Source organism: Dacryopinax primogenitus (assembly GCF_000292625.1).
Source record: "Dacryopinax primogenitus strain DJM-731 SS1 chromosome Unknown DACRYscaffold_6, whole genome shotgun sequence".
NCBI lineage: Eukaryota > Fungi > Basidiomycota > Dacrymycetes > Dacrymycetales > Dacrymycetaceae > Dacryopinax > Dacryopinax primogenitus.
The window spans coordinates 94436-104849 of record NW_024467203.1 but is presented as its reverse complement, the minus strand read 5'-3'; the positions used below and the strand labels follow the sequence as shown (position 1 = coordinate 104849).

The window sequence follows — 10414 nt, the reverse complement described above, 5'->3', positions numbered from 1 at the left end:
ATCTTGTTTACTCAGCCTAGTCAGGTGATCAGGTCATATGACCAAGGATGAGGTCATATGAGGTCATGCACAGCCATGCACAGCAGGTCACCTGACCATCCAATCCTTCCAGCAGGTTCCAGCACACACCAAGGTATACCAGCTACTTCCATGTCATAAAGGCTTAGTCATGTCTCTTGACCAAGCAATGAGCTGGTGCCCTGACACTAGAGCCCAATGAAGATGAACAGGAAGACTCAGAGCAAGATGCAAAAGGCACAGTTGTTAGACCATCTACAAGTTCAGAGAAGTTGGGCTGTGTGGAGATTTGGTTTTTGAGTCTGGCACCTTGATCAGTTTGGTTACAAAGGTGCACTTCTTATACGTTTTGTGCATTATACAGTTACTGACATCCTTCATGGTCAACTGTATCTCAGCTGAATGATCCTCATTACCTCCCCTGCTCTGAGCTAGTCTGAATTCTCACCACATCCATCTCTACCTGGTTGTCTGCTCCTCACCTTGTGCAATCCTCCAGTTCATCTGTGCAGTCTGTACCTTGGTCTAGTAACACTGTCCACTGGCATGCTCTATCCCTCTTGGATCACATCTGAGGTAGTCTTCTTGGTCCATGGACTTGTTGCTTCGCAACCCTCCCTCACAGTGTGGCTCCTTGCACATGAAGGCTCCTCTCCTGATGCATGTGGTTTTAGAGAGCACAAGCCAGAGCATGCACACTCCAGACATAGGAATGGTGCTGCAGACCTGACCCAGAGACTGTATCAACTATGTGTACAGACATGACTATAGTCTGCTTTGCTGCAGTCATGCTGTGACAGTGGGACATGCAGTTAGAGTCCTCACCATGCACACATGACACAGGAGCAGTGAGGGGTGCATGTAGCATAGGACCCTGATGCATACATGCTCCCCCATCTCTCTCTTTTACCATCATCTTGCCCCAGGGCAAATGGTGATAGCAGAGTGGAGTTCCTTATTCTTTATTCTTTACTCTACTTGTACTATTTTCTAGATGATAGTTGGATCAATCCTTACTCTCCATATCCATAATCACCTCTGAGCATCATGCACACACACAATGCTGATGCTGAGGTTCAGGTTTGTGATACCCTTTTCTTGCTCAACAATCTCTTGTTCTCTCAAAGCAGGGATAGTGACAATTGGATTTGGCGCATTTATCTCCAGCGCAATACCCTCGAAAGTGATCACTATTGGTCATACATACCAGAACATATCCGGAGTTTGAATGCCGCTTGGCTCCGAGCCCTTTGACTTCGGGAGCGGAATGATAAACCTCGTTCAAGGACTGCAGCGTAGCAGGTCTTTCTCATCTGAATGAAGGTTCCGGTGCAAACTAGGTGAGTGAGTGAAGAACCGTGAAGTATTCAATTGCGAAGTATTTCCTTGTGCACGCGGTAAGGGAGTTCCCACTGCGCATGTTATGCTGTACGGCTTTCTTCTTGACTGCGCCGCATATATACGCCTTCGATCCCATGCAGACTTATTTGTTGCCAGAACAACAATGACAAGATCGCGGATCCGGGAGAGTAACAACTGAAAATATCTTCTTACAGACCTCCATGGATCGGAGCACTTCCCAACGTCTTATTATTCAGTCCTTTCGGACCGACAAGCCCCGGATAGTGCGGAAGACTTGCAGAAGGTATGATTAGAATAACAGACTGAGGTATAGTTTATGTCCCGTTTACACTGGCCCACCAACTTCATATCTTTCCGTAAACCCTGCATCGCCCCGTCGATCTGTAACTCGAACACCCCAACTCCATGCCCCCTTGACAACATTATCATGCTGAAAACCACCCTCGATCTCGTCCCCACTCACTCCGCCTGACTGTTCGTTCCCTACGCCATCGACCACCCTCCGTCCATTCCCACCTGAAATTCCCACACTCAAGCACTTCGACCTCCTTCGCTAGCTCTTTCTCAAGCCTGTATTGATCTGACGGATTTGCTGGCATCCCCAATGTAGGGTTTGAGACGGGCGCCCAATCGAGTATGCGTATTCGAGTCAGAGGATTCCCACAGGAACGACGGCGGGCTGCGAAGGTCATCAGCGATTGGATGTGGCGTGGTGTTGCCAATGACAGGGACTCCAGTACTTTCAACTGTGGGCAAAGAAGTGGGGATTGGGCAACGTCTTGAGATTCGCTCGCCGAGTACTCGGTTGGCACCAACTTGTTCAGCACTTCGCTGTAGTCCTGCTCCTCGCCAAAGTCCCACTCGTGATCAAAGGAAGCTCGGAGAGTTTCTATTCCCGGGATGATAAGGGCTATTCTTTCGAGATTCTTCAGTATTGGACCTTCTATGGTGAGTTGCTTCACGGGGAGAGGCGCACCATTCTGCACCGAGGACGCGGCAAGGAACTCTAGAAGGTCCGCGACGTAGGTTTCTTGCCTCTCATGTGACTGAAACCCACCGCGAACATTCATCGAAAGACTTTCGAGCTTTGGCGTGAGAAGACGTCCGAACGTGTCGCGAGCACGAAATGTGGAACTGCAGCTGATACTCCGGAGTTCTGGTAGCAGTACATGCGGCAATTGTACTTCGGGATCGGCAACTTCGAAGTCTGGTGATAGGAGCGTGTTCAAATGGAGTTGTTCAAGCTGCGGGGCACACCTGAGTAGTGCAAGCAGTCGTGCCGCCGTGTACTGGTCCGTGGGATTACTCTCCAGCAGCAAACGGCGACATCGAAGGAAAGCGATGTACTCGGGGCGATGGCCCAATGGGAGGGGAAGCCAGTATAACTCAACCTCGACCAGCCGGGGAAGGTCGCAAGAAAGTAGCTCCCCAAACATATCAGGTAGGTTCATGGTCGGCGCAGGTAGGCCCACAGATTGACGGAGTTCAAGCCGGAGGCAACGCAACGTTTTCCTTGTGTAAGTAATGCATGGAATGATCGCCTTCAGGACGTCTGGGCTTGCAGCATCCACCTTGAGAGTGAGCTCTGCGACACGGTTTGAGCAGAATTGCAAATATTCTTTCATCATCGTTGGCAACACATAGTACGGTAGAAGCTGTAGCTCCACTTTGAGCAAGTGTTGCTTGGAACGCTCGAGGTTGCAGGTATATATGTCGTTCAGCGCCCTCGCACTTCCGTAGCAAGGATGGATCGGCTTGAAGTCCTCATCTGCAAGGTATGCCGGGCTGGAAAACCGCATGTACGTCCATACGCTGGCCATCTCGAGCACGATCGTGCGCCAGCGACGGGACGTGTGAGAAACACGTCGCACGAGACTGATCCCGATAGGATAGACCTCATGCGGTTCGTCATCATGCCCGTGCTGAATGATGAGTCGTAAAATATCGTCTGGCAACCGCGATACGGGAGCAAGTGCTTCATTCCTTTTCTCATCGAGTTGCCTAAGTCGATCATGTAGCGTTGATTCCAGTTCGTAAACGTTCGATACCGCGGGTCGATGGTCAGATTGAGTGAATCGAGAATGACCGAGACGTTCGAGGACATCGCAGAGGGTTGTACAAAGGTTGATAGCTTGGAATAGTAAATCAGATCGTTCTTCGGGTTGCTGGTTTTTGCACATCACTTCACTGATTTGTTATACTCTCGAAGAAGAAACAAAGATGAAGGGCAGGCACAGGTGAAGGGAAGATACACAACCCTGATAAGGTAACCCCAACAGCACAGCATCGTGTGCGTGAGTGGAGCGGGCGCGGCTTTCGTGAGCTGTACCATGCCCGGTTAGAAAAATTATGAGCGGACATTGGACGAAGGGAAAGATAAAGACTAAATAAGCATCCAAATTCCTCATCTTTACTGATCTTCAGAGTACACCAGACTTGGACCGAAAGAAAGTTACATAACTAGGACATCATACCGTGTTGCTCCCCTTGACAATATCACGATCCGGGAACCCGTCCTTGATCTTCTCCCCAGTCACTCCCTCTGACTGTTCCCTCCCTACGCCATCGACCACCCTCCTTCCATTCCCATCTGAACTCTCCACACTCAAGCACTTCTACCTCCTTCGCTAGTTCTTTCTCAAGTCTGTGTTGCTCTGACGGTTCATCTGGCATCCCCAATGTACGGTTTGAGACGGGCTCCCAATCGGTCATGCGTATCCGAGTCAGAGGATTCCCACAGGAACGACGGTGTGCTGCGAGGGTCGTCAGCCGTTGGATGTGGCGTCCTGTCGCGTATGACAGGGAGCCAAGGACTTTCAACTGTGAGCAAAGAGGTGGGCATCCGGCAACCTCCTCAGATTCGCTCGCCGAATATTCGGTTGGCACTAACTGGCTCAACAGATCAGGGTAAACCGGCTGCAGGCAAATGATCCCCTCGTAATCCACGTGGGCTCGGAGAACTTCTATTTGGGGGAGAACACGGAGTATTCTTTCGAGACCTTCCAGTCTTCCACCTTGTATTGTGAACTGCGTCATCGGCGGAGGGGCGCCGTTAGAGGCCGAGCAGCCAACAACAAACTCTAGCAGTTCGGTGACGTAGGGTTGTCTCTCAGATGGCTGTAACTCGTAGATATCCACCGAGAGACTTTCGAGCTTTGGCGCGACAAGACGTCCGAACGTGTCACGAGGGCGAAGTGCTGAATGGTAGCTGATACTGCGGAGTTCTGGTAGCAGCAGGTGCGGCAATTGCACTTCAGCGTTGGCAACGTCGAGGTTAGGCGACCAGGGCAGGCTCACATGCAGTTTTTCGAGCTGTGGAACACCACTGAGGAGTGCAAGCAGACCTGCAGGCCTGTACTTATCCTCCGAGGTCATCTCCAGCAGAATACTGCGACATCGGAGGAAGGCGGTGTACTCGGGACGGTGGACGATTGGGAGGCGAAAGGAGTGTAATTCAACCTCTGCCAGCCGAGGAAGGTCGCAAGCAAGTAGCGCTTTCATCGGTTCGGGTTTGCCCCTGTCCCAAAGAGGATCACGGACACGAATCCGGAGGCAACGCAAGGTTTTACTTGCGTGAGTGATGCATGGAATGACCGCGTTCACACCATTTGGGGCTGAAGTATCCACCGAGAGATTGAGCTCTGCGACGCCGTTTGAGCAGATTTGCAAGTATGCCTTTATCATCGTCGACACCACAGGAGGCGGTGAAAGCTGTAGCTCCACTTTGAGCGGTGACTGCTTCGAGCGCTCGCGGTTGCAGGTATACATTTCACTGAGGACTCTCACTCGCCTGGACGAAGGATGGATCGGCTTGAACTCCTCTGCAGAGTATGTCTGGCTGGAAAACCGAACGTACGTCCATACGCTGGCCATATCGAGCACGATCGCGCGCCAGCGACGGGACATGTGGGAAACACGTCGTACGAGACTGGTCCTGATAGGATAGACCTCCAGTGGCTCGTCATGGTGCCCGTGCTGAATAATGAGTCGTAGAATGTCGTCTGGCAGGCGCGATACGGGAGCAAGTGCCTCATTCCTTTTCTCATCGAGTTGCCTAAGTCGATCGTGTAGCGTTGATTCCAGCTCGCAAACTTTCGATACCGCAGGTCGATGGTCAGATTGAGTGAAGCGCGAAGGTCCGAAACGCTCGAGGATGTCACAAAGGTTTGTGCAAAGGTCGATAGCTTGAGATAGCAACGCAGAGCGTTCTTCGGGTTGCTGGTTTTCGCGCATCACTACACTGATTTATTATGCTGGTGAAGGGGAGACAAAGATGAAGGGAACATTACAAGCATTTGGTGGCCAGAAGCCCCGGAGGCAGAACTCCATTCGGTCCGAGACCCTGGGAAGGTAAACTACAGGAAAGCATCGGTTTGATCACCCCAGAATATTGGTGGAACGCGCTTTCGTACTGTAGCATGCCCGGTTAGAAAAGTGATGACCGTACGTTAACGTTGGACCAGCGGAAAAATAAATACGATCCTAAACAACTCTCTAAATTCCTCATCTTTCCTCGATCCACCTTTCGGCCGGATCCGCATCCATTCCCTCTTCCCTTCCCGCGCTCCGGATCCCCCGTCACGCTGCTCCATACACTCCCAAGTTTACTGCCTTCCATCAGCCTTCACCATGAAAACAACGCACGAACGCACCATAAAATCTTCCTCTGGGTCATACCCCTCCTTATCCACACCATACCCCGCTTCCTCCGTAAACAACGTATCATAGCTCTTAGCTTGTTTCTCCTCAGCCCGGGTCTTCGCCAGTTCCGCTTCCTGCTTCTTCTACATCTCTCGGTAAACAACAGCAGAAAATGAGAAAGGTAGAGAAGGACGAACTTTCTCTTGAGCAGCGGCCTTCCTTGCCTGGCCCTCGACCCTCAACCTAGCCTGTCTCTCAGCCTCGTGGTCCACCTCCCTCTCGACCTTTGTCTTATTCAGCCTGTTCACGATAGCGTTCTCCCGGGCAGCGACGTGCACTATCCTCGTATGTGAGTTCTCTGCCCCAGGGAGGTGGGGGAAACAGTACCTCGTTTAACCCGCTTAGGCTGGTGGAACGATACCTGCCCAACGGCCATATCCCCCGATTTCTAGTTTCTTTCAGTTCCCCCGCACAGCTCAGGCCCAGCCCAACACGTACCTTAATGTTATCCCACGGGGTATAGATAATCGTCTGGTCATTCAACTTATTCCCTATCAAACGCTCAGCACCCTCTCCCTCTCCCTCAAGTAAAAGACACACGCACCCTGAATAGAGTTCGCCTTAACAAGCTGGGCACAGTCCTTCAGCAGCGCCTCGGGTATCTCCTCCCAGGACATCCCCTCCCCCAACCGGAGGTACACATGAGCAGAGGAGAGCTTATCCACGTGGAACCACACATCCTGCGGAGTGCCGTACTTGATCAGGTCCTCATCTACATACGCTGTTGTTAGCGTCCCGCCAGGAGAGAGGGAGGGGGTCAGGGGTTAGGGGGGAGGGACATACTCTCGACCTTGTCTTTCCCCATGTAGATCGTCGCGGGCGGGTTGACCGCTACCCCACCAAGCCGATAGGAGCGGTTAGAGCGTGCTCCTTGCTCCAGTACTGGGTGACTCACCGGTAGAAGTGAAAAACAGGACCATGCCGGTTGCGCTCTGTCGTCTGCACACAAGCACAAGCACAGGCAACACAAGGAACACAAGCACACAAGGTTGCAGAGTTTAACCGACGGCTTGCAAGTCCCCAATCCCCAGTCCACAGCACAGTCCACAGCACAAGGCCAACAGGAACCGAGCCGTAAAACAAGCGCACAAGCGCCCACAAGCCAAGCGAGCAGCGGCAGTACAAGTGCTAGTCTCAAGCACCGACAACGACGAGTTAAAGATTTCCGCACCGGCGCCAACTCTGCACAGCCACGCCATTTGTTTTCCACTCAGCATGTGCTTCTGCCGGTTCCGGGGATCTGGGGAAGATCGATACCCGAGAGTCTCTTCCGAGTGGAGCATGGGGTGCATGCTTCTCTTGCCGTACAACCGCGAAGGTTTGCCGGTGGTCTGGTTCGAAATTTCTCTTTCCTCCCGTTGGGACTAGATGGACCACTTCGCTCTTTGGGGCTCAAGATCAGTATCTGGATCAGGATAAGGATGTCCTAGAGAGGCAGGAAAAGAGCATTAGACAATTAGACAATGTAGCATTTTTTCACCTAAGTAGTTTAGATGGGGTTTGATACATGCGTTTATCTAGGGTTGGGGGTTGCGGGAAATACGAGAAGAACTAGTAGTTGCGTGCGTGTGAGGACATGAGGTTCTCGTACACAAGGGAAAACAAAGCATGATATACAAGTATTTGCGGGCTCGGGCCGCTCAGCGGGTCGGGTCGGTCGTCATCCTTTTGATCTGGGGAGACGGTGAATCCATTATACGGAAATAGGAGCAAGACCGCGCTTCTCCTCCTCGGCGAGGATGACGTCCGGGTCGCGGCCCTTAGTCTCAGGCAGGAGGAAGGTAAACGGTATCCCGAGGATGGAAACACCGAAGAAGATCCAGAGGACGTTCGCAGTGCCGATGGGACCGACGAGCGAGTTGAAGCCGAAAGAGGCAGCGATGGCACCGCACTTGCCGCATGCGGCCGAGATACCGTGCGCAGTCGCGCGGTACTTGGTCGGGAAGACTTCGACGGGATACAGGAAGGTGGTCGTGTTAGCGCCGAAGTTGAAGAAGAACTGGAGGAAGGTGAAAAGAGCGATGAACCCACCATGGTCGAGGCGGGGGAAGAGGCCGGCGAGGAGAGCGAGCATGAGCGCGGTCATGCCGAAGCCCATCAGCTGGATAGGCTTGCGGCCGATGTACTCGATAGTCAGGACGGAGACGTAGTAGCCGGGCACGAAGCCGAGAGCGGTGACGATCAGGTTACCGGTGGCGACCTGGAACAGACGGTTCCAGGCAGTACCCGTAGAACCACCAAGACCCATGGCAGTGAGGATGATGTTGGTGTTGAGGTTGATACCGTAGAACGCGATATCGAGGAGGAACCAACAGCAGGTAGTGCCGATGAGGATCTTGAAGTGACGCCATTGGCCGAAGTAGGCGCGGAACTCCTTCCAATGCTGGCGCTGAGCAGCGACGATGACTTCCTTGGGGAGGACAGAGGGATCGAGCTCCTCGGTGGCAACGACATCAGGGTTGGGGCGGGGGACTGGGTTGCCCTCAGCATCGTAGGTCTGTTTGAACCCGGGGCCACTGTTGGCGCTGCCGTTCTCGACATCGGCGTACTTCATGGAGGCATCGACAGGGGGAGCCTCACCAGCGACGGCGCGGTTGTAGCGGACGGACTCGGGGAGGGTGAGGCGCTGGTAGAGCGTGCCGAAAGCCGGGATGAGGGCAAGGCCGACAATGATACGCCAGATGCCGTCAGTCTTGGTCCAGTTAGCCGGGTTGTCATTATCGAGAACACCCTTGTAGCATGCAAGGACGATCATGGTGACGATGGAGCCGATGAAGGAGCCCCAGCCCTGGTTGGCAAAGATGTAGCAGAGCATGACACCACGCTTGCGGAGGATGGCGCGGTCACCGGTGACAGAGGCGGACATGGGGTAGTCGGCACCTACACCGACACCGAGGACGATACGCCAGACAGTGAGCCAGATGAGGACACCGTCACCACCTACTGAGGAAGGAGCCGAGATACAGAATATGGTGGCAACGATGATGATGATGAGCTCCTTGCCGTAGACTGCCTTGCGGCCGAAGTAGTCGCCCATGAGACCGAAGGAGACCTGACCGATGACGGAACCGATGTTGGCGGCAGCCTTGACGAGACCGGAGAGCGTCGATGGGAGTGACTTGCCTCCATAGAACCGCCATTGGAGCATGGAGGTGACCTGGTTGATGATGAAGAGATCATAGGCTGTGGTTTGTGAGCTATATGCGCATGTATGATGGTATTAGACGCTCACCATCGAGGAAGAAGCCGACACCTGCGATGCCGAGGATCTTTACCTCTGTCCAGTTGAGGATGAAGGGGGGCTTGCTTGGGTCATCGCGCTCAAAGTCTTCGAGACCGCCGCGGACGTCGCCGTGGTTGGGGCGTGCGTGCTGCTCACGCTTTTCGTAGACGGACATTGTTTGGAGTGGGTCGGAGTGCGTTGGAGTGCTGTGTCGTGTGACTAGTGTTGTACTAGTTTATGTTTGATTAGGTGGGGAAGTCGCAGTACTCTCTGTGGAGGAGAGGAGCGAAGAAGGGAATGTGGTGATGAGAGAGAGAAAGGTGAGCATTCGAGGTGCCTTTATATTCGGAGTGAGAGAGAGGAGCGGTGAATGATGCGAGTAGTGAGAAGGTGATGAAAATAGTGACAATGTGGTAAGGGGCCGGAAAGGGTAGAAGGCGGGACCACATCACTCGACACGCGACTGAGCACTGTTGCACGAGGAACACCACACGCTTCATACCCCTTCAACACCCTTGTCATCCATTCACAACACTTATTTCAACGAACGTGCGCAACCTCCTTCTTTTGATCCCGCTTTTCATACACCGCTCTCTCCCTTACAACATTTCCACATGCAACACCCACTACCCATGCTGTCTCCAATATCGGTAATGTGTGCTCTCCTGCCAAGCATACTACCATCCATAATCTGCAATTATAACACTATACTATATCCTCACGATTCACAAATTAATCCATATGCACGCCAAGTGGTCCAGTTGACGATCTCCCCCATGTGGCTAACCTCATCCCCCAGACCCTGAACCGAACACAAAGCTCCCGTTTTCCCCCTTCATCCAAGCACCACCGCCACAACATAGTTTGCCATCCATGACTCTCATACTGTTCTCCCTTACAAGCCATAGGCATACAAATACGAAACTAGTGACCTTAACCTCCTATTGACCGACACGGAGCGGAGGGAACGGACGAACGTGCGACCCGCCCTATCTGCCGACCTCCGATGTCAATGGTCTCATCCTTTCATTATCAATTTTCTGGCTGTGGCGGCGCACCGATACCCTTCTCTGACAGTGCCGTTGATCCCTGTTCCTTCTCCACCTGATG

At 52.9% G+C, this 10414-nt stretch overlaps 3 protein-coding genes across 3 annotated transcripts; all 3 read right to left on the bottom strand.

The window, feature by feature from the left end:
* Positions 1-1805: 1805 nt before the first annotated feature.
* On the bottom strand, positions 1806-3560 carry DACRYDRAFT_106139 (uncharacterized protein; the record flags this gene model as incomplete). Its single annotated transcript, XM_040768203.1, has 1 exon — positions 1806-3560. The coding sequence occupies one exon, from the start codon at positions 3558-3560 to the stop codon at positions 1806-1808; it is 1755 nt and encodes a 584-aa protein (XP_040629855.1).
* A 2280-nt stretch (positions 3561-5840) lies between these two features.
* DACRYDRAFT_65094 (cytoplasmic protein) lies at positions 5841-7198 on the bottom strand. Its single transcript, XM_040775773.1, has 8 exons — positions 6977-7198; positions 6865-6912; positions 6626-6793; positions 6520-6572; positions 6409-6469; positions 6219-6358; positions 6033-6164; positions 5841-5987 (listed from the first exon to the last, which is right to left on the bottom strand). The coding sequence occupies exons 1-8, from the start codon at positions 6999-7001 to the stop codon at positions 5985-5987; spliced, it is 630 nt and encodes a 209-aa protein (XP_040629854.1). The 5' UTR covers positions 7002-7198; the 3' UTR covers positions 5841-5984.
* Positions 7199-7584: 386 nt separating this feature from the next.
* Positions 7585-9598, bottom strand: DACRYDRAFT_65091 (MFS general substrate transporter). Its single transcript, XM_040775772.1, has 2 exons — positions 9314-9598; positions 7585-9264 (listed from the first exon to the last, which is right to left on the bottom strand). The coding sequence occupies exons 1-2, from the start codon at positions 9477-9479 to the stop codon at positions 7775-7777; spliced, it is 1656 nt and encodes a 551-aa protein (XP_040629853.1). The 5' UTR covers positions 9480-9598; the 3' UTR covers positions 7585-7774.
* Positions 9599-10414: the final 816 nt, after the last annotated feature.